Source organism: Leiobunum rupestre, chromosome 2 (assembly GCF_980474605.1).
Source record: "Leiobunum rupestre chromosome 2, qqLeiRupe1.1.hap1, whole genome shotgun sequence".
Lineage (NCBI taxonomy): Eukaryota > Metazoa > Arthropoda > Arachnida > Opiliones > Sclerosomatidae > Leiobunum > Leiobunum rupestre.
Window position 1 is genome coordinate 16,945,203 of NC_143385.1, and position 23,928 is coordinate 16,969,130.

The following is a 23,928-nucleotide window of genomic DNA, read 5'->3' on the forward strand; positions in this document are numbered from 1 at the left end:
TTATCTGACACTGAATAGTGCGTTCTATTAAAACACTAAAAGACCAAGTATCTTTAAGTAGCCATCGCCCCCACCATTTTGAACGTAGCCCTCGTTAGCGCAATATTAATTTCGCCCATCGCGGGCCGAGAAGTTAATAATTTGCGATTTTGTCTTGAAATGTAAGTATATTTTTTAAATTAATACCGACTTGGTTGGAAATCATATTTTTCGTTCGTACTGATAATTTCTGAACTTATGGAAATTCTACGTTATGATATTTCTGATGTTGCTATACAGGTTTTATTTTGTACTTTTTTATTAGACGAATGAACATGCTCATTGATAAAAGTGTTTTTTCACTGCATGAATAACAAGGTGATTAGGATAGCTGTTAATGCACTAGGTTATGTTAAAGAACAGGGTGGTTGAATTTATGTACAGGGCGCTTGATGTTTTAATGAAATTAACACGTAGGTACGCTTATTCATTTAAGATACGGGGTGATTGAAATATTATTCATAATTAATGGACACAGAGTTATGCATAAAGCTTGGCCACGGGTGTGTCGCCGAGTTAAATTACTCTTTGGTTGTTATTTATGTTAAAGGACAGAGTAATTGGCATAATGTTTTTTATACAGGGTGGTTCGTTTGTTAAAGTGCGCTTATTAATATAATATACGGGGCGTTTTAAATATTGGTCATAATCAATGGACAGGGTGATTAATGGAACGTGGTCATGGGTTTTTATAGTTCAAATTTATCTTTTGTTGTTTATGCTTAGTGGGTTAGTTATTGTTAGCGATAGGGTGATTGACATGTTTTTAATATGCAGGGTGGTTGAGAAAACCCTAATTTACGACAAAATTCCTCTTGGTTCATTAATTTAGCAGGAGCGTAGGAACCGGGAGAAGCAAGGGGGGGCCATTCCCTTCCCAGATGTTATGCTGGATAGGGCAACTAACGTAATTGCTTTCTCCAACCTTTTGGTCAGATAAAAACTACAGTCCAAACATTAGTTGGGAAGCTAGATAAGAACATTTTTTATATAGTTTATTTCTTTTACGAGAGTAGAAGCGTGGTTTTTCTGTTTATACACAAGCCACAACCGAAAAAACCAGGTTCTCGCGAACGTACTATTCCCTTTTGGTACAATGTAGGTTTAACAATTGAAAGGAACGAGTCATATTTTCGATTTCATTTTATTTTGTCATTTTGGGGAAGTCGTTATATAGCCTAAATATTTTAGTGTTGGTTATTTATTTTTTTCTTCTATCTTCATAAATTAGTTACCAATGCTTTCACTTCCATGTTAACCAAATACATAAAATCCTCGTTACAAATAATTATTAGGTGTAAAGTTCTCACGAAATCATCTAGGTTTGTTTGGTTTTTTGGTTTCTTCAGTTACACATCCATACCAGACGTTAAATATACAAGTGTGTGAATTTAATGGATATTAAACTCTACCTAATTTTAATCAGTTTTAGAGCATTCGCAACTTTGTGGAATGCCTCGAAATGGAAACGAACACAATGTTTAGGCCTATTAATAATATAATCGCATTTACAATGAATTTATGTACATTTACAGTTACTATGTACAATGAAAGAAAAATGCGAAAGCGTTCAATAAATTTGGGATACTGAATGTTTTCGTAAAGTGAAAGGTAATTTTTTGTTTATTACGCTTAAATATACCATAAAATTGCTTCTCAAAACTTTGAACTATTTATTTTTTTATTAGGTGAGCTTTTTTTTTATTAATTTTAGTATTTTCATACGTAATGGGAAGACATTACAATCCCTTTTTCAGTTTAAACTATATTCTTTTAAAAAAACCATTATAAGCAACGCAACATAAATTTTAAATACACAACATTTTCTTTTTTTGTTTCGAATGAAAATTCGGGAGTCCTCGATAGACAAAAATGAAATAAATTAAATTGTTTTTTATATTAATGAATAAAGTCACCCGTAAAATTTCCACTCGCTTCCGGAAAGCAAAGATTGAAACAGAGCGGGATTGGGGTCTCTTTTTTTGAATTATTTCCACGCATGGCACAACGAACTTTCATTTAAAAATTTTGGGATATGGCTGATATTTAAAAAATGGCGGAAATAACAGAAACTGGTTCGCTCTTCTTGGTTTCGTCGCGAATGCAAACAAGGGACAACGATGAAGAGTTCGAGTGTCCGAGGCACTGTCTTTAAAACGCGCAGTCATGGAGGGAACGTGGCTTCGATTTCATACGTTTCTCAGTTTATACTAATTATTTGGCAGTGGAACCAGACTCACGCGCGAAAACGGTTTGAATTTAACGGATTTCATCATTCTGGAGCTGCTTTTTTTTGTAAATGTTAGCTAACTGGTTTTCTTATTTTAAGTATCTTTTAATAGAACGCTCCATGTTCAGCCTGTGGCCGACTTGTTTGACCCCGAGACCCATCAAATCGTTGTTGTCCATGTTGGCGAGTTTCGCCCCGGTGATGCCCGCTTCGGTGAAGCGCGGTTTGTACTCGGCCAGGAATAAACTCTCCAACCAATCGCACACGTCTTTCATGCTCCACTCGTGCAAAGGCTTCTGACGAAACTCTTTAATAACCGTCTTAATCTTAACCGGCGGGTCTTTGGTGTTACTGTCTATGACGATGGGCGCCGCCACCCGACCGTGAAGTCTGGGTTCGCCCCGGTTGATGTATTGCTGGTGGTGTCCGGAATGGTGCGGCGGGGGGCGGTGGTGGGGCTGTCCGCGACTGTGGTGGTGGTGGTGGTAAGGAACCTCGGGTTGCTTCAAGATAGCGCTGTCGGGTGAGCTCGCCTGTCCGGACGAGTCGCTGGCGTTCGAAGGCAGCCGAGTCACGCGGCTTCGGCGGCCCAATCCGGACTCGTCGGAGAACTCCGGAGGCGGGGCCAATGCGATAGCCTCTAGCGCGGCCGGCTCCGCTCCGTTTTCCGGGGTTGGAATGTCGAACTCAGGCGGAGGTGGTAAAAGTTCAGTCATCACGTCCACTTCAGTCACGGCAGCTAAACCCAAAGAATCTACTTGTAAACGAATCATTTGCAAACTTTGTTCAATGCTCTGACTAAGATTAGAGAGGTCCTGGTCCGCCCTACCAGAGTCGTGATTGGTGAGCGGGGCTCCCTTGTGCGGCTGCGCTTTCGCGTGATACGCTTTCTTCCTTTCCGGTTCGCACTTGATGGAGTCGCCCTCAGCCGAGCTTTCTCCGGATTCCGTCGGAGGCGGTAAGTGCGATAAAGACACCGCGTGTTTGGTCAGCTGCCTTCTGCTGTGACTCTCCACGACCTCTTGAGGAACTTGTTGCCTACGCGCGATGCGGTCCTTCATGATTCCCAACGCCCCGGAGTCGGGCAGGCTGCCTTTCCGAGTGCAAACTCTGTGTTTCAACAGATGACTAGCTTGGGATAAAGTGGCCGACGTCGGGATCGTGATATTGTTCTCGTCCATACTCATCGTCTCGATGTCGGAGGACACTCCGCTCGAGCTGTTGTCACCTTTTTCGTTGTCTTCTTGAATGAAATCTTTCGGACACGACTTCGAAGTTTTCATTTGGGCTTTCACCTCCTTATCGTGCATCTTGCTCAGGGTACCCGCCAGAGCGTTTTTGATGGCTTCGTTTGTCTTCTTGAGAGCGGCCGCTTGGGGACCGGTCAGAATGCGGTGGTTGCTGGCGCGTTCAGTCCTTCGTTCGAAAGCGTAGATGTTTTCCTTGACGGAACTAGACGCGACTTCAACCACAGGCGACAAATCGTTCTTCGTGTCGGATTTCACTTCCAAGTCACCGTTCACGATCGGTTTCTCCGGCGTCGTTGTTTTATCCGAACCGTTAGTTTGATTACTCACTGAATCGCTCGCCACAGTGATATTCAAAGTTGTCGGGTTCTGATAATCACTTTTCACCGACGAGGAACCGTTCGAACGAGACGACAGGCTATCGTCCTTCGACGAGTCGACACCGCCAGCGGTTTGCGTTTCGCAGTACTCCGAATCTATGTTTTTCACTTTCAGTCGATGTTTGGCCTCTTGCATGGCTCGCTTCGCTTCCGCGTGAGGACTCGGAGGAAATCTGATCCTTTTATGGGCGACCACTTCGGCTTCGTCCATCGGGCCTCCACCCACGGGGCTCTCAGCACCGTCGGCTTTTCCAAACGTCACTAGAGTGTTTTTATCCATAGGCGTTTCTAGCTCGTCGTCCTCACTGCTGTCGTAGTCGGGTTCGGGAATGAAAGGTTCTCTGTTCTGATTGCGAATCGGAGGATAGTGCTGGGGGCTCTCCACCTCGGAATCGTCGGGGCAGAATTTGGGGCTGAAAGGTCTCGTCATGGTGGGCTTTCCTTTCACGGATTTTAAAGTGCCTCGATCGGAAACTAAACCGCTGTCCGACGACAACGAGTCTCGTTGCCGATGCAAAACTTTAAATGCCGTGTACAAACTACCAGAGTCTCCGCTGTTTTCCGCTTCGGAGGAAGTTCCGCTGCGCGGTTGTTGCTTGCAGCTGCTGTTCGCTATTCTCGGCGGCAGCGACTGGGAGCGCAGACTAGATCCACCGCTGCTGGATCTTCGAGAATGACCGTGCTCCTTCTTAATGCCGACGCCCATGATAGCGTCCGGAGACTCGTACAGCTTAGCGCTGTCGCCCGGTCTGAAACTGGACATGATGGTGGTTTTCTCCTGACGATTGAGATTGACGTTGGCGTACTCGCCCATGGATCTCGAGATATCCACCTTGACCACTTGCACCAGATTGCTGCCTCCGGAACCTCTTTCCCCGATGGCGACGGGTGGCGGCGGAGGCGGGTGCGAGGGAGGTGGACAACTGCTCCGAGGTTCTCCCTTCTTGGGGATCGAGACTGGCAACGTCTCGGCGTATATGCCGTTCTCCTTGTCATTTCCGTAGTCTTGGTTAGCCTTGACGCGTTCATAAATTTCTTCAACCGACTTCCAAGCGTCTTTGTAATCGCCGAAAGCCTCGCGACCAGATTTGTGATAAGCGTGAGGAGGACAAGCTAAGGAATGATGGCTGTGGCGAAAACTGACGGTGTGGATATCTTCTTGACTATGACTGCGTCGTTTCAGCGGTTCGTTACAGCCGGAACCCGCTTGATATATTTCTTCGACGTTCAGATCCGGGGAACTGTGAAAGTCTTTGTGGAGTTTGCTGTTAAAGTCGATGACTTTGCCCCTCGAGGCTTTGCATCTCTTCATGGCCGCGACACTGCCGTACACTTTGGGAATTTTGCCCTTGGTCAAGTGGGCCGGAAGGGTGGAGTAGCTGGTGGTACCCTCTTGGTGTCTTTGTCGCGAGAAGAACTCTTCCAACTCGGCCGCCGTGATTCTCCGCGAACTCGGCCGTGCCCGGATTGAAGCGATCTTCTTGGCGTGAGATTCCGAAGGCGTCGTGTTGGCGCTCTGCTTGTTCGGAATACTCTCGATGGAGCTACTTTTCGTTGATCGACCTTCCGAATCGTACTCGTTCAACGAACGATCCAAGACTTCTGGAATAAAAATGGATGTAATACCGCGCCTAAGACACGAATTCCACAACAGATTAGATAGAAAAATTAAAAGTATTTGTTGTCAGACTTAATTAATTGGAAATTAACGATAACGGTGATACTTTCACTGCCAAAATACGAGTGCATTACCACAAATATCACCAATCCTCAAGGCGTTTGTTCTTTTAGTTCGGCAGATTAAAACAAACACTGCATGCTACCATGATGCGAGAGATAACGAAAATTAATTTTATAGAGAAAGTATTAAGAAAAAAAACTAAATGTTAACTATATTTCAAAGAACTTTATTTTACATTACAGATCTACAAGAGTTAAATTTCGCGTAATAATAAAATGCTTAGTATTTGGAAAACAAAACTGTGAAACGAATTGCCAAAAATAGCAATACGATTGCATACTGGCCCAGATTCGGAAGAAAGAGCGCATGCACCAACAAAAACGCGTAACCAGGGACAGATACACCAAGAACGGATCGAAGGAGAAGTTAGAAATTACCAATTTCAGCAAGCCCAGCTACCATCGACCGTGCCCTCGCTCGTCCAACCGACAGCGTCGTTTTAGGATCCCGTTTTGGAGGAACCGGAGCTGAAAGTAACGCCAAATTAAATCAGTTCTATTCAGTGGTCGAGATTTTGAACGAAATACCCTTTTTCGTCGATAGCTTCCTAGGTAAAGTGGCACACTGTCTTCTAGGAATTTGCTGGCGATCAGCAGTGCCTTGCCCAGAAGGTGGTTGCACGGTTACCACCGTCATGGCCACCAAGTCTCCGGATTGCCGAATAATGCTCACTACGTGTTCGTGGGAGGCTTGAGAGACGTCTTGACCATTAATCTGAAAAGTGGAATTTAGCGTTGTACCACACTTCCACGAGTGGCTGTCTTAAGACGAGTACCTCTAGCAAGAAGTCTCCCTTCTTTAGGCCAGCCATATCGGCCACGCCTCCCTTGTCGACATCGTCTAAGTATTGCAAACTCGGCCAGTATTCCGACGGTTGACGTTCCATCAACGGACTAGTAGCTGCTTAAATTTGGTTAAAATTAATTCAAAGGTTAACATTTTGCCAAATATTTCAACAGGACGGTTTAAAATAAGCGAGTTTTAATATTATCTGGCCCGTCAGTGATTCGGTACGTGACAAGATGACGACACGCCTACCGTACCCTAATTGCCACGATTATGACACGTTTATGACGTCGTATAATGCATTACAAAAAAGTTTTTCAAGCGGATAGATGGCGGTGCAAATATTAAAACTGGCTTATCGCGAGCAACGTTAAAATAAACCGACCTTTGGCACCTCGAAGGACAAATCCAAAACCTTTCTTCCCTTTATGGAGGATGACGGTTCGGGGTTCTCCGTACCGACAATCCAAACTGAAAATTCCAAATATTCATCACTTTTATGGTACTCAAACGGCTGTAAAAGATTCTAGAACCACGACACAATAAACCATTTAACTGAGTTCGGTTAGGATAGACAATATAACGTTGTTAAGGGTTGCTCTAGTTTTACCAGTTTAAAATTCCCTGACTTTATTTTATCACAACTGGCCAATTTTTAAATTATCTTTCAGTAAACGTTTTCCATTTGCCAACAAAATTATATTCCGACTTTTTTGTAATAATTTCAAAAATTCGGTCTTCATTTCACTAGTTCTTAAAATTCCTTAACTTTAAGACCGCTTTTCAAATTTCCTTTTCCAGGTATCGCTATAAATTTTTACCAACCAGAAATCGGAAATTCAACAAGCAATTTAAAGTTCAAGAACGATAAGATGGAAAACGTTTACGTTTAACAATGGAAACCGTATAAATATTCGAGTACCGGTCTATTGATTAGACCTAGCGCTCTTTGCACTTTGAAATGATGATCAAACAGCGGCTGTGTAAATTGAGCATTTAAGTTTCGCGTGTGGAAGTTATTTAGTAAAGGGAATACAAGTTTACACGAATCTTCGCGACAGTAACGGCGCTTACATTCTCCATCGTCTTGGCACGGTACTGACTCTCCTCGCACTCAATTCGCGGCGACCTTCGACCCTTTGTCTGACGGGCAGTATTTCCGTGTTCCTCAGCTTGACCTCCTGAACGCAGTGCGGGGGGAAGAAACCTTCGTCACCATCTCTCGTGCGACCCTCGAACAAACCGGTCGACGTGATCGCAGTGACTATTTAACGAGGTAAAAAATGGTCAGTTGGTACAAGGTCATACCAAAAATAGGCCAAGAATCTCACAGAAGCCACGGTCACATGGCTGACTAAAGCTAGTGGTCCACCAGATGTTACGTAGCCGTATCGCAAGCGTTACGTCACTTCCACGTCGCATGACGTTTTAGCTGTGTTATATTTACGTTTCAAAAAGCACACGTCCATTATCTCTGATGCTAATAAGTAGACGCTGATTTTCAATAAAAGTATTGGACGCCATCTTTCGGTTATTTTACGTTCTACATACGGTTACGTAACCTCAAGTTGACCACGAGCTTTAAACGAATCTGAGCTGCGTTTAAAACTAGCTATTGAAAACGGTTTCAATGTAACCTAGCTCATACGAGTGTTTCATTACAAGTGTTATTAGCTGGGATGACTAACTTCTAACGGTTTTAATGTAACGTAGCTCATAATACTGTTTTGTATTTTTTTGATAAAGCAGGGTACACGACGACGAAATAGTACGCATGGATTAAATTTGTGTTGGTTTCTTCCAATTAATTATGTTTTTCGCCTTCGTGTACTACGGCTTAGAACAAAAATAGAAAGAAGATTTTTCAGAACCAAGTACTGGAATACAGTTTACAACTAATATTTTTGCATTTGGGTTTGATCATACGATGGGCGGGAAATAACAATACAACTTCATATCTTATCTTTTTTTTTAGTACCGAAATGCCTTGACTCGTGCGTTACGTTGACGCTACGATTTATTGATGCGTTATGAGTTACTTTGACTCTAAGGATTTATTGAAGGTTAGTAGATTAAGCTTTTTGCGGAAAATAAAATTAGTTTCACAATGGTAGAAATATCTATTTTCATAACTAAAGCTAGTCCTAATTTCCATTAAAACCCAAATAAAATAATTTATGGACAACTTGTCTAATAAAAAATCTGGGGTCACAATGATTGCTAGACCTCGGCGAAACAGATAAATTAACCGCTAAAGTTTTGATTAACCATAAAAATTACGATTAACTGTTTATCCATGAATATTATCAACGGCTATATAGCAATTTAACATGTAACAATCGTTTTTTCCCAAATAATTTTCGTTAGTGGATAAAAATAAATGAAGTGATTATTTCTTATCCAAACGCCGAGCTCTAATTAAGTCCTGCCTTAACTGAAATCCGGCCCTAACTGAAATTGGTAAACAACTAGTTAGTTTAGTTATTTATTTCTTAGAGTCATGGCTTTACTATGTTAAAATTTATATTCAAAGAAAGAGACACGATACTTCATGACTACATTTGGTTTTATTAAAAATTGTTTAAAATCTGCCAGGCAGTTGATTGTCACCAACTAGTCAGTTCAGGTTTGCCACATTATTCTCAGATCCATATTCCATGTTTTCCCTGACCATTTTACAAATTCTTAAAATTCCCCGACTTTTTAAGGCAATTTTTTAATTCCGACTTTTCCCTGATTTCCTTGACGTGTGGCAACCCTGAAGCCTATTGAGTATCAGTCGTCGTGTGACCATGGCTGTAGTTAGATTAAACGCCTATTTGTTGTTATTGGGAACTAGTTTGATAAGATACAACGGAGAACAATTACCTTCAACCAAATCTCCTCGAACCACATTCAGATGTCCCAGAAGCGGTAATTGGTAATCTTCAATGCAAACGCAGACTGCGCCGGGCCCGATTCCGGCGTCAGAGACATCCGGGGGTTCAGAGCCGGATTCGTAGCTGGTGCCGCTGTTGCTGGTGCAGACCCCGGACGAGTCGCTAGTCACGCTTTTATCTACGGAACACGGCAAAACATAGATTAGACCCAAAAAAAAGCGATCGAATTAGGGTACGTCCGCTTAGAAATGGAAATCTTGAAATCGAGATGAGAGGCAAGACACTGGCCGCCAAACAAAAGGAGCAAAAAATGCCATTATGATCATGCAAATTTGAGCACATCACACACGAACGGGTGAAAACACGCAACTAAACGCACAATCCAAGGGCCGAGATAGAGAACAAAATATAATGCAATTTTGACACAATAAGGGATTGAAATATTAAAATCTTACGGCGGATTTTTTTCTAGTTATTTTTAGGTATAGCGTTTAAGAATTTGCTTTCAAGCGCGATTTAGGTATATTTTTAAAAGTGAAAATAACATTATTAATTATGAAATTTAATTACGAATTAAATTGCATTCTTGGTAATTTTTTGGAACATTAGATTACGACGGTAATTGTCTATATTTGCATACGCGATGGCGCCACGTAACCTTAAGGGAGTTAGCAAGTTTGCCTTTTACAGGTGCCGTTGAGCTTTTTTAGTAGAAGGCTGATGGTACGTGGCGCCCTCGTTTGTTTAGATAGAGCAACTATAACGACCCTCATTGTAAAATAAAATTCCCAATTTTCGGACAATGTGATTGTAAAAATTGAGGGACCAAGTTTTACGTTTACAGAAACGCCTAGTGCAGATTTGAAACACCTTTTGTGTTCTCAATAGTTGTAACATCATGTATTTTCTATTTATGAAGATTTGCTAATCTGTTTTGACGATCTGATTGTGCGTTTATAATGATAATACCTCAGATTAGATACCACTGATCTGAGATGAATGTGCATAGACTGGTAACAGAGTTTCAATGCTACACATACAGAGTATGTTATATTTCGGATTTCTTTATAGAAACGTATCTTAAATTTTTCAAATTTTAAACGACTAATCAAAATATTACGAACAAAAGATCACAAGGTTTCTGTAGAAATTCTATGGAAATTTAATGTATATAGAATCTTTAGAAATTTGGCGATTTTTTCGATAGCTATTTATAATATTGCATGAAGTCTGTAGAAATTATTTGTAAGCGGATTCTCCAATAAGAGTTTGCAAAAACACCAACTCTACTAAAGCACTTATTTTGGGTTCCGAAGTTTGTTTTGTGAAGCTTTAACTATTCAATTACCAAATTTCAATGTAATTAAGATGAAAAGGTTCAAATTAGGAAAAATATTTTGTTTACAAAACTTCGTTCTATCAAATTAAATTAAAATCCGAAAAACAACGTTTGTTATTCAGTTTCGGATGAAGTCGCTAGTACTTCTCGCAATCTGATCAATGTGTGGGACAAACACTTTCTGTACGCCGATTACGTAAATCAAACAGCGATTACAAAATAATTACGGAGTTATGACGAGGTCTCCAAGGAGTGATTACAGGATTATTCCGGCAATTGCCCGGGAATTGTCGTAACGATTACCGTAGTAATTTCATCCAGAGTGTACACCGAATAGGGTAAGTGGTCAGCCCCTTGGACAATTAAGCGAAAATGTGGAAATTTTGAAACTCTGTAACCTTGCTACGGTGTACAATATTTATGTTGTAAGATGAATGAGCACGTGATACAATCTACGTGTCACTACTGGTGCATTGCTAGAAAGCGTAAATTCTAAAGCGAATGATAGATACGAATTAAGCTGAGCATCGGCTGAAGGACCAAGAACTTCTAGGTGCCTTATTGGCTAGTTTTGCGATACGAGAGTTTTTTGTTGCCTAGTAACACCCAATTTTTATCAAAAACAATTATGTACAAAATATCATCAAAATAAAAATTGAGTAAGGAGAAATCTTTTTAAGAATTTTTATCGTGAACATTGAAAAATGCGTTTTTTCAATATTGTTTTAACATGGTTCGTACAAAATTTGCGTAATTAAATTCCCTGACATTTCCAGGTTTTCCCTAACCAAATTGCAAAATTTTCTGACCATTTTTGTAGAATAAATTAATGTTTTGATATAAAAATCTTGAAAAATATCTTCTTACAAAAATTTATTGGCCCGATTTTTTTGGGGTTATTTTAAAATTCCCTTACTTTTTGGGACCATTTTCAAAGTCCATGACGTTTCCCTGACATTTTGGAATAATTTTCTAATTCCCTGACTTTTCCCCTGACATTTTGGAATAATTTTCTAATTCCCTGACCTTTTCGAAACATTTTCAAATTCCCTGACTTTTCCAGGTCGTTTACGAACCCTGAAATGTGTCCCTTACACTTAACAAGTCTATTTTTGCAAAATTTGGGAAACCCATTCGTACGCTTTTTAGGAAAGGGGGTTACTAGAAGTGGCCAACAAAAAATGCTCGGTGTAGAGAAACGATGTTAGCGTAATTGTGAACTCTGTCGTGAGTAGGTCGTACCGGTGACGACGCTCGCCGAAGCGGTATCTTCACTATCGTCTCCACTCGGCTGCGTGCACGTGGACGAGCCCGTCGACGCTTCGGAGATGGTGGAGCCCCCTGACGAGAAGGGCGGCAAGGAGCGGTTCGAAGGGCAGGGCGACGGCGGCTTCAGGCCCAAGGTCAAGTCCATCCTGGGGTCGCTGTGAGTGCGATTCAACAGCGCCATTGTGGCCGAACTGGCTCGCCGCCGCGGGTTGTACTTTGGTGCTTCGCGATAAGGAACTACGGAAGAACGAAACGGGAAGAACAAAAAAAGAAACGAAAAAAAAGAACAAAAATAAAAATAACCTGAAACATTTATAAATTGCGCAATAGCCCCTTATCGGAAGATCCCGCGATCCGTATCACAAACCGGTACTAACCCAATTTGCCAAATTGTTTACAATAGTTATCATTTTGAAATTTTAAATAGACGATAAAATACGTAGTGTCATAAGTCTACAAAATGAATTCCATAAGTACGACTGCGTCGTTGAAACAGTTATAAAAATTTTACGTTAACTGCGGAGCTATAGTCGAAAAACTTCTATCATGTTCGTGTACCGCTTAGCCACAGATTTAGTTTAACGAGTAGTGTACAGAAAACACGTAGTTATGGCACGAAAGCTATAAACTTATGACAGCCCTTTATATATTTTTCATATAAATTTCCGATTGGTAGGTCGTAAAAGACTGATACCATCTTTCAAAATGGCGGATGAATAAGTTTGCGAACTTAAGTTTTCCGCCATTTTGGATAATTACCAACTGAATTAGACGGATATGCAAACTACTCTAACAATCGTCACCTAAACAAGAATTCATAGTTGAGGATAATATAAGCGCTTAGTCTATATAACAGCCAAAAGTTTCGGAAATATCGCACACAGATTTAAGCAATATTTCTAACTAGTGCCGTTTCGTCGTATTCGAGATGCTGCCCCTTGGATCCAACTGTGCTTCCCCGTAACACACGGGTATATTGTACGCTTAATGGGAAATACAATATTATCTTATCTTACGAACGAAGGGGAAATAAGAGCCCGTGGCTCCATGTTCCCCCTTTTTTCGCGTCAAATATACATTTTCAATTGGACTCTAGCACTCAATATAACACTGTGCACTAAATATTAATCCTTCTCACGGTTAATCTAACATCGTGTATCAGATCCCCCACTGTGCAACAGGTAATATTCCTTACCCCTCACGGCGCGTCTGGTTCAGAGTAGTAATCCACCCTCATTCTTTGAATTGAATATTCCATCCCCCCCACGGTGCGTCAGGTTCGGGGTAATAATCTCCCCCCCTCTGAGTGGAATATTCCTTCCCCCTCATGGCACGTTTGGTTCGGGGTGTTAACCCCCCTCTATTTCAGTGGAATATTCCTTCCCCCTAATGGAGCATCTGGCTCGGGGTAGCAATCCCCCCACTATTTGAGTGGAATATTGTTTCCCGCTCATAGCGCATCTAGCTCGGGGTATTAATCCCCCACTATTTGAGTGGAATATTGTTTCCCGCTCATAGTGCATCTAGCTCGGGGTATTAATCCCCCACTAATTGAGTGGAATATTGTTTCCACTTAGGAATTCTCTAGCTCGACCTGCAAACCTCCACTGTGTACGTCCAATAATCCTCCTCCTGGACCCCTTCAAGAAGCCGGTGGTTCAATTTGCCACTTCGTTCATAAAATAATACGGTATTTCCCCAAACCAACAATACACGGTTTAGTGGGAAAGCACAGACTGGACCAAGAGGCAAGGCAGCACCCAGTGTCATGTAATAGCCAAATTGAAATGAACAAGTGACATCAATTCACGATGTTTGAACCACAGCAGAATTGGGCAGAACGATTAAAAAGTTCTGTCCGGGGTTTCAAAAAGCGCCAACAGATGACTCGCGCATTAGTCAAATCGTCTATTGATATTTCAACACCGCTTTCGCAAGTTTGCACATTTATATATGAAGATAACACATGTTTACAAAGTATAGGATTATATCTTTCAATTTTAAAGACCAGTTCTTGCTTACTAGTATTAGGACAAACAAGAAATTGGACAAAACGCCAGTTATCATTGAGTAAACAGAGGTCGATTTAACCTTCATCAAGCTTAAAGCAGTTCTATGAAAAGGAAACTCAAAGAGCTCCTGAAGCAAGGAAGCACATCAAACAAAAGAACATAAAACACATCGCATGCTTTGAAACCAAAATTGAACACAGTAAAAGCTAGATATATATGGACAAGTCAGTTCCAGATTTGTATTTCGGACAAACTGGGACAGAGTTATAGAGATAGAGATAGTACTCATGGTTATTATTAATTAGATTATTTCGGCAAGCCATGCTATGTGAAAATGTTTAGTTAAGTACAGACCTGGCAATTTTCCATGAGGGGCTGTGAAAGGAAATCAAAAGTTAGTGCTCCTGAGATATTTATTCAAAGTTTCCGCGCCGTGTTAGATTAATTAGGGATTTTCCTACTAAAAGGTATACTATACTATGTTATGTGCGTTACTATCACGAGCTATTATATAATTAAAAGTGTATTAGATAAACTACTTAAAATGGTTAAAGCAAAACAAAAAACAAGAGGTTATATTAAGAGGCTGGAAAAGTAATTTTAGGATGGACCCCAAAGAACCCGAAATACGAAGGCCAAAGGCCTAAATAGGAGCCATAATAGAAGCAGAAGAGTCGGGGATCTGCTTGGGACTGAACACACTTTGCTTTGAGTCTGTTGGTGAGATCATAGTTAAAATTGACCCACGTTACCTCGAAGCGCCAGTTTTAAAGTTATCGTAAAAACAGTATTTGCAAGAACGTATCGAAGCAACAAACAAACAAATGTGGCTTTACTTAGTGCTCTTGTTGCAAGATCTAGTATTTATTAAGTTCATTTTAAAATGTGAATTATGAAGATCGTCAAGGTCATTTCCAAAAGAAACCAGGTTCTTTCGAAATTAAAATTTAGTATTTAAGGGGGAAGACTACAGTGGCCATGGTCTACTTTCGCGCTATTTCAAGCTGAACTCTTTTAATTGTGAATTTTAACTTATAAAATTAATATTTAATTGTCGAACGGCCTCTTGTTTAGTGCTTAAAATAATTTTGACAATTTCATATTTAAAAGAAATTAAGTTATTACCTTTCAATTCGGATCCCCCGGAGCTAAGCAAGTTGGGCAAGCGCCCAAACTACCCATTAGTCAAGACCTTATATCTCGTTAACTTAATATTATAATTATCAAAATTATTTTAAGCACTAGAGAAACGTTCAGCTTGAACGAAAAAGAGGCTTTTACCGTATTCTTCCCCCATAACAGTAAGGCATCTCTAATTTCAATTAATTAAACCATTACATTAAACAAGAAAATTGTTTTATATGATACTTGACTTATAAGGAAACCGCTGACAAAGAAGAACAATGTTATGTTAGTAAACAGAGCATCAGAATTTATGACAATGATCGAATTCCGAGTCTAAACTCAGCGCAGAAAACCTTCAAAAGTAGACTCGGAAATGCAAATATAGCATATTCAGTGGGCTAAGTAGTAGATGAACATTTCTTTATACTCAGTTGCTTCGATTTGTTCTGGAAAATTGTTATTACACATGACCAACGAAGTAAATTTTAAACCAGCCCTAATTTCAACTAAAGCAAAATATGAAACTGCTTCTCTTATTTTTCCGTTACATGGAGCTGTAGGTAACACTTCCCACGAAGTAATACACATTTTACGATATTCAACTTTCTATTTATATTTTTTAAACGAATCAAACTGTCCAATTACTAAAACGAAAACACAAATCAAGACCTGAATAATTTAAAGAAATTTTGACCAAATACATGTAAATAAATTTAAAAAATAAGAAACACCAAGAAGCCAAATGTTGTAATGATATTGATTGAAATGTATATTAATTATGCAAGTATTATTTTAAAAACCAAGCGCCAAATAAAAATCAGCGGTTAACGGAAGAAAATTAAACACACATTCTTGTAAATACGCCCTCGCGAAAACCCCAGTCGACAGATGGCGATGCAGATTGGGCACAGATGTGACAAAGTTGGTAATCATATTAATGGAGATAGAGAGAATGGGCACGAGGAACAAATGGTATAATAATGACGATGAAACAGGTATTAACGTAATGATCATATCTTTCAATCTAACTACCTCAGTTTCAGGTTTGACTGATGGATGAACAGACTTCTCTTAGGCTACATTTTATTTAACAGTACATATATTTTGCTAAAATTGACCAATCTGTTGCCATACTACTAAAGTCGATCAATCCGTTGCAGCATGCATATAATCGGTACATCGGTAAGACTATCGTTAAAATCGATATATCGGTAAAACTTTCGCTAAAAATCGTTTTATCGGTGGTAAACAATTGTTAAATTAAACTATCGGTCGAAATGTTAAAATCATGGTAGCAGTTGAGATATCGATATTGGAAAATATAGTAATGTAATATAATTATCATAATCAATATTATTGTTTTCAATATTAAGGCGCTTTCGTGATACGAATTTGGTAAATCAACAGACCAGTTAAGTTAATTATCTAGATCCGCATATTGTTAATTTAATTACTGAAAAGGTAACCGAAAATAAAATAGTGATAGTACCGCCATCTGTCACTTTTAAGAGCTGTTACAGGGAGTGTGCGTTTAAAACCATCTAAAAATACGAGAGGGCTCTCTACAAATACTTTAGAACTGGTTTTTAAAATGTTTGTTTTCCGTCAATTTGAACAGCAACTATCAATAACACTTTGACTACCGTTAACTACGACTACAATTGACTAGATGCCAGCCGCTGAGGCAAAGATAGAACGGATTTCGATTCTTACCAACATCCTCGGGCCTGTGGTTCTGGATGATTTCCGCCAGGTTCAAGTTGCCGGCAATGACGGCCACCTGGTAGGGGTTCTGGTTGGCGTAGTTGAGCGAGTTCTTGTCGGCACCCCTGAAGAGCAGCACTCTGGCGCAGCTCTCTTGGTCGTTGACGGCGCACACGTGCAAGGGCGTGTTGCCACTAGCGTTGTGGGCGTTCATGTCCGCTCCGTAGAACAGCAGATGCTCCAAATGCTGAACCATGCCATGTTTGCAAGCCTTGCGGATGAAATAAGAATGGTGATACAATATTTGTACAACCACCATTTTACGTATAGGAGAACGTAGAACATGGAACCGGATATGTCAACAAGTTCATGTAGCTCTACCAATATTTATTTCCACTTTGGGATAATGACTCTGTTGAGACGATTTGTAGTGTGGTTCCCAATCCATCTCCCGCTCTGAGTGAGCTCCATCCCCCTCAAAATCAAATCTCATTGGTCCGACGCGATTGAAGCACACAGCGGTGACGTTTTTCTTTCCCCCTTAGATGAGTACAAGACCGAAATACCCACTGATCGTCTCAACAGTCATTTTCCCGATGTGTTAATAAATCCATTCTTGTTTAGAGAGGTATATTACCTGATGCACTTCTTGCCAGCCTTGAGGATCAGTAGCTCCAATCATGGCGTGGTCGTGCAGTAACAGTTCCGTGATCCTGGCATCGCATCCGTACAGAACGGAATAATATAACGACGTAAGACCTCTGCTGTCTTTGTAATTCGGTGACGCGCCCAAGTCTAAAAGCGTCTGCATTTGGAAAAACAAAATTCCATTTTTGGTAAGAATTAAGAATTCAACGAAATTAGTTATTTTGAAATCATTGTCTTTAAACACAATAGACAAAAATATTTATTTAAAGGAGGCGTTGCTGTTTGTGATTAACACGGTTTATCAACTACTACGTGACGTGCTCTACCCACAGTCTGGTTAAAATGGTTCTCACTCTAGAGATAAAAGGTTGAAGCGAACGGTAATAGTGAGTGTAAGGAGCTGTTGGGTCTCGTAGCATGAAAGGCTTACAACCAACATCTGGGACATTTGACTGAAAAGGCATTTAAAGTCGCTAGACGAAGTGGGCATAAGATGCCGCTATTTCTCTTCATTATGTCCGCCATACATCATTGATTATCTCTATTCACGAAGGTCTTCTTAGCTAGATACTACAGGAAGACATCCTGCATGGCGATTTTTAGAATACTAGATTAAAGGAGGTGCAAGCAAAAGATACTGCCTACTTAGAAACAACTATAATAGTGGTTTTGCCGCTTATGGTTGCACATGTTGACGCTAAACCAGGTTAATATACCATTTTTAAAATTCGTTATAATTTATGATCGTTTACCCCAGGAATGCGTAGAAACAAATGTAACGACAGGGTCTTTAAGCCCAGGAACGAGTAGAAACACACGTAACGACAGGGTCTTTTACTCCAGGAATACGCGAGGAAAGAGCGATAATTACCTTGAGAGATTCATAATTGTCCTTCTCGACGGCTTTGTGCAAGGCTGTCCGCCCGTCTTTGGTTCTGAAATCGAGCAGAGCTCCGCCGTTCACCAGCGTCATGATCAGCTTCGCCGAGTTGGGCACCGTCACCGCTATCGTCAGAGGCGATTCTGCCGGGAGAGATTCTACTTCATGCCACACTCATTTTAATAATATTTCAATACGTAACAAAAACAACATTCACGATATTATCTAATTAAAAAAATTTAAGGGATATGGTAATGGTAATAAATATAATTCGCGTGATTCATTGCTAGGGGAGATTTCTGACGAGGAGATTTTAATGAAGATACCACTCGCAGATTCGCATGAGTTTCCGCGGGGCTGTCTTTTAATAATCGTTTTAACTCGCAACAAGTTATCAGTTTATTATTTTCTTTATAACGCTGTTCTAGAATTATGTATTACATCGGTCTTTGGTTTGTAATAAATGTTATGTAGGTTGTAGGAGAGTTAAAATGGACAAACGATCTTAGACCGACGCCAATACTAGCCCACACAAACCATCCTCATTTTTCCCAGGTTCTTTAGAGTATTTCAAAATCCCCCAAAAAAAACAATCCCCCATGTTAAAACTAAAGCCATCCCCCCATGTTAAAACTAAAGCCATCCCCCCCATGTTAAAACTAAAGCCATCCCCCCATGTCAAAACTAAAGCCATCCCCCCCATGTCAAAACTAAAGCCATCCCCCCCATGTCAAAACTAAAGCCATCCCCCCCATGTCAAAACTAAAGCCATCCCCCCCATGTCAAAACTAAAGCCATCCCCCCCATGTCAAAACTAAAGCCATCCCCCCCATGTCAAAACTAAAGCCATCCCCCCCATGTCAAAACTAAAGCCATCCCCCCATGTCAAAACTAAAGCCATCCCCCCATGTCAAAACTAAAGCCATCCCCCCCATGTCAAAACTAAAGCCATCCCCCCCATGTCAAAACTAAAGCCATCCCCCCATGTCAAAACTAAAGCCATCCCCCCCATGTCAAAACTAAAGCCATCCCCCCCATGTCAAAACTAAAGCCATCCCCCCATGTCAAAACTAAAGCCATCCCCCCATGTCAAAACTAAAGCCATCCCCCCATGTCAAAACTAAAGCCATCCCCCCATGTCAAAACTAAAGCCATCCCCCCATGTCAAAACTAAAGCCATCCCCCCATGTCAAAACTAAAGCCATCCCCCCATGTCAAAACTAAAGCCATCCCCCCATGTCAAAACTAAAGCCATCCCCCCATGTCAAAACTAAAGCCATCCCCCCATGTCAAAACTAAAGCCATCCCCCCATGTCAAAACTAAAGCCATCCCCCCATGTCAAAACTAAAGCCATCCCCCCATGTCAAAACTAAAGCCATCCCCCCATGTCAAAACTAAAGCCATCCCCCCAACGTAAAACTAAACCAATCTCACCACGTTAAAACTAAACCAATCTCACCACGTTAAAACTAAACCAATCTCACCACGTTAAAACTAAACCAATCTCACCACGTTAAAACTAAACCAATCTCACCACGTTAAAACTAAACCAATCTCACCACGTTAAAACTAAACCAATCTCACCACGTTAAAACTAAACCAATCTCACCACGTTAAAACTAAACCAATCCCCCCCCCGCCCCCCCCCCTGATAAAACTAACCAATCCCACCATGATAAAAAAACCCAACTAAACCAAGCCATAACAAAACTAAACCAAACCATAACAAACCGTAAAATCAAATCAACGGAAAACCACACAAAAAACTAGTTTTGTCTTTAAAGGAACCGATAAAACTGATAATACGATTCAAAATATTTCAATTTAATTAAAATAGACCGAATATTTAGACTTCATAATAAAATGTATTAATAAATAATTTCCATATTTGACAATAGGGGCTTAAAAGCATGACGTTGGTTATACGTCAGCCAGGTTTTTCCAATTAGAAAAAAAAGTCTTCCAGCATGGCAGCCATAGCCAAAGGTACGGCGTGACGTCATGTTACCAAGTCCGTATTACCTTTAACATTAAATTAACCTAAGAAAACTTCAAAAAGAGTAAGAAATTTTCACTGCAGCAGTACGTATAATCTAAATAAATTCAGTGAAGTCAAGCTGGCTAAGACCAAACTCGTTTAAATTAATAGTTTGTTTAGGAAATTAGCGACATCAAAAAAAAAAATTCCGCAACAACGTAAACACGGAACCCGAATAAACGTGCATTTATAATGAGTAAAGATCTGGATAAAGAGGACCTCGCGAGGGCGGTAATGACTTATTAGCGTTTCAGACGATGCTAAGTCGGAGAAGATAAATTAAGTCAAGATTTATGAAGTGCCTGCAAAGGCCAATTTTCGAGCTCATTAAGTCGTTATTAATGAACCGATTAGGAGGGGCAATTAGGGCCAAACCCGAATCATGTTCAGTTCCCCTCCTTCAAGAGCAAGAAGAAGAAACATAGCCAAAAAATTAGAAATCTATTTAAAAATTTACGTTCCCATTTTCGCCATTATGAAAGTGCGTTCAACTTAAAAGTAGCAAAAAAAAAAAAAAAACCAGTGAAATGGCCCTACCCCTAATTTAAGCAAGATTAAAAGCGAAAGGTTTTATCTTTTTTCTTGGATTAAGAATTTATGAAAGTTAAAACAGGGTTGCCACGATATTTTCAGATTCAAATTCCCTGACTATTCCCGGTTTTCCCTGAGCATTTTTGGAGATTTTCCCTGTATTTCAAAACCAAAATTAGACAATATTTAGCTTCGTATTTTATCAGAAGTGTGTAAATGGAAATCAATCTACATTTAAGCACAAAAGTATTATTGCAGCGTTAAAAAAATAGCAAAATATTAAGGGAACTATAGAGTCAGTGAATTTGTCGGATAGCTAGAGTAAAATGTAGAGTTATAAAAATGACCCAAGTTTTCATTCCATGATAAGTCTAATATTGTTTGCAAATTTAAATTAAGGGGTATTTTCACCTCATTTTTTGAAATCTAAAATTAAAACTAAACCTCTAGACTAGTTTAAACTGATTAACTATGTAACACTTTTAATGTTTTGTAGAATGTTTACTGTTAATCGACCTTTTATATCGATAAAAGTTGAGAATTTATTTTTTTACTATTACGCAGGAATTAAGAATTAGAAGTTTCATTTAAATCAAGGAATACCTCTGCGTATTGTTCCATACCAGAGTGACTGAGAAAAATCATATCACCTCGGACAGGAAACGGACCTACGGCCATTGGGTTACCGTCCCAACGCCACTACCATTGTACTACCGAGGCCACGAATTATCAGGCCTCGGACATCCAATTTAAGAATTACTCGATCCGGTTCACATTATTGACGGGATACATTTAACCCGTTGTTGACGGACCGTAGCATTTTACGTCAACTAATTTATAACAGGTCCTTGATCGCCTGTAGTCATAACATTGAGAATTTATCAACGAAATAACTAAAACGAAATAACTAAAATAAACCCCTAAATGAAATGTGCCACAACGAAATAACTAAAATAAACCCCAAAATGAAATGGGTCAAAACGAAATAACTCAAGTCCAAAATGCAATGTGTGAGCTTACCTCCCGTATCCGGGCAATGGAAATTGGGGTCCAATCCTCGAGCGCAGAGTTTACTAACTTTCTCCACGTTATTGTTCGATACGTTCTCCAGCATTCGTCTCAAATTAGCCTGCCACAAGAAACATCCCGGGTAAGAAAAAGAAATAAGATAAGCGAGAAAGAGGAGAGGCCCGGGATGAGGGCCCGAGATGAGGGCCGCGGGCGGGCTCGCCTTCACTACCGCCATTCGATTAATGATGATAAAAAAATATAATTCCCCAGAAAACTCGCGTAAACTTCTTCGTCTAGCAAACACCGCGCCGAAAACGTCAAACCCGTTCTTTGAACTTTCCATCTCGTGTTTCCGGAAATGTATCGCGTCCAGAAGGTTTTCGTGTCGACGACAGCGATTTTCTGCCACTAACGTTAAAGAAAGTAAATTTATTCGTCCGGTAACACCGCGCGCCGGTCTTTGATGGGTAGTAAAGGTTTGGTTCTTCTGGCAGCGGCGCGTCCCGGTGGAATCGCTCCAACGTGCAATAAAAAGCTACAACTACATTTCTTTCGGAACGATATTACTTTCTCGAATTATTTAAATACCCGAAATCGTGTCCGCTGGCGGCGAGTGATTTGCCAAAAGGGCTTTCCCGGAGCCGCATTCCTCGGAGCGAGATCACATAAGGGTACTTTCATGAACCAGTTTTCTTCTGGGCTGAGGTGCGCGAAAAAGGGTTCGACTCGATACGTGACATCGACCTCCGGATGGAAGGTCAAGTTTGTCGTCATGTCGAAATTGTTGCTATAACATCTTGAAATGATCGTTATAAATACGAGTTTATACACGAAGGATTTTAAGATTAAGAAACTGTTGTTGAAATATCATAAAGGAAAACCGCGTTTTGGGTTAAAGACATTAATTTTTCTAAAGATATCATTAATCATGTTAAGGAATTATGATAGTTTTATAATATGTTTATGATGATAGATTTAAATTAACAAAGACTCATTAATTTATCAGTTACAGCAATTGCTAGGTAAACTCGCGATATAGTTGATTGCACTGATCGTTAAAAGTGCAAGATTTTTCACGAAGGAATTTAAAGTTAAGCTGTGCTCTGATATCATAAAAGTTAACATTTTTGAACACCGCATTTTGGTTTTAGACATTAAATTCAATTTAAAAAAAACCGTTAATGACGTTGCGGAATTTAGGGATTAAGATAGTATGGTTATATCAAGAATGTATTTATACTCAGTGAGAATGAATATGTCGAGACTATCGTCGGGCACACTTAGGCCCTAACCCCGTCACGCTAAGGGGGGGGGGGGGGGCGAGAAAAAAAGGAGGCGGTCTTATTTTAATCGCGTCGAAAAACGTAATTTTTAAGAACCAATAAGATTGCAGGATTATTTGATTTTATTTCCGGGGCCCCAACGGGTGGAATTGGAGAAAGGCTAAGAATAATCTCGACATATTCATTGTCCCTGAGTATAAATAAATACATTCTTGGTTATATTTAATACGATTGATTTAACGTAATATAATTGACTGCACTGATCGAATTTTAATTTTAATTGTTTTGACTGGATTGCGGCAGATTGAGCAAAGCATTTAAACTAATTTTTGGTTGCTTAACGATTTGGCATCAATTCTTGGATAACTGAAAACGTGTCAGATATTCCAAATACGGATTCAGATCTTCGAATTATGTTAAAACCAAGAATGCATTGATGTACCTAAGTATATAGGATATTAGAATTAGCATTTGCCACAGCCCTCATATAGTTTGATAGCAGCAGTTCGTGGAATTTACAACCTCAACAATCCCATATTCTTAGGCTTTAAAGGCCGACTACACAAATCTTCGGTTTACTCTGTCTTCCACTGGAAGTAGGCTGACTGCATGGCACAAGTGTATTGCAGTGAGCCTACTTCCAGTGAAAGACATAGTAAACCGAAGATTTATGTAGTCGGCCTTTAAGGAGGAATAAATAAACGTACTTATCTGAGATACCAAATTAACGCAAGGTATCCAAAACTACCCTTACTTTAATTATAACGCAATATCATTAAAAAAAA

At 40.1% G+C, this 23,928-nt stretch overlaps 1 protein-coding gene across 9 annotated transcripts in view; it reads right to left on the bottom strand.

The window, feature by feature from the left end:
- Positions 1-1,167: 1,167 nt before the first annotated feature.
- Prosap (SH3 and multiple ankyrin repeat domains prosap) overlaps positions 1,168-23,928 on the bottom strand; it is a 144,836-nt gene continuing 122,075 nt past the window's right edge. For 2 of the 9 annotated variants that reach the window (XM_090165448.1, XM_090165442.1), the window contains exons 6-18: positions 21,870-21,978; positions 18,271-18,422; positions 17,389-17,556; positions 16,761-17,022; positions 14,277-14,297; positions 11,884-12,147; positions 9,292-9,480; positions 7,498-7,687; positions 6,809-6,894; positions 6,413-6,540; positions 6,165-6,351; positions 6,015-6,104; positions 1,168-5,498 (exon numbers count right to left, since the gene is read on the bottom strand). In XM_090165448.1, coding sequence (XP_090021574.1) covers positions 2,359-5,498; positions 6,015-6,104; positions 6,165-6,351; positions 6,413-6,540; positions 6,809-6,894; positions 7,498-7,687; positions 9,292-9,480; positions 11,884-12,147; positions 14,277-14,297; positions 16,761-17,022; positions 17,389-17,556; positions 18,271-18,422; positions 21,870-21,978 — 4,986 coding nt within the window. In that variant the 3' untranslated portion in view covers positions 1,168-2,358. The remainder of the gene's footprint in view (positions 5,499-6,014; positions 6,105-6,164; positions 6,352-6,412; positions 6,541-6,808; positions 6,895-7,497; positions 7,688-9,291; positions 9,481-11,883; positions 12,148-14,276; positions 14,298-16,760; positions 17,023-17,388; positions 17,557-18,270; positions 18,423-21,869; positions 21,979-23,928) is intronic. The other 7 variants (XM_090165447.1, XM_090165444.1, XM_090165443.1 and 4 more) reach the window with 7 other exon arrangements.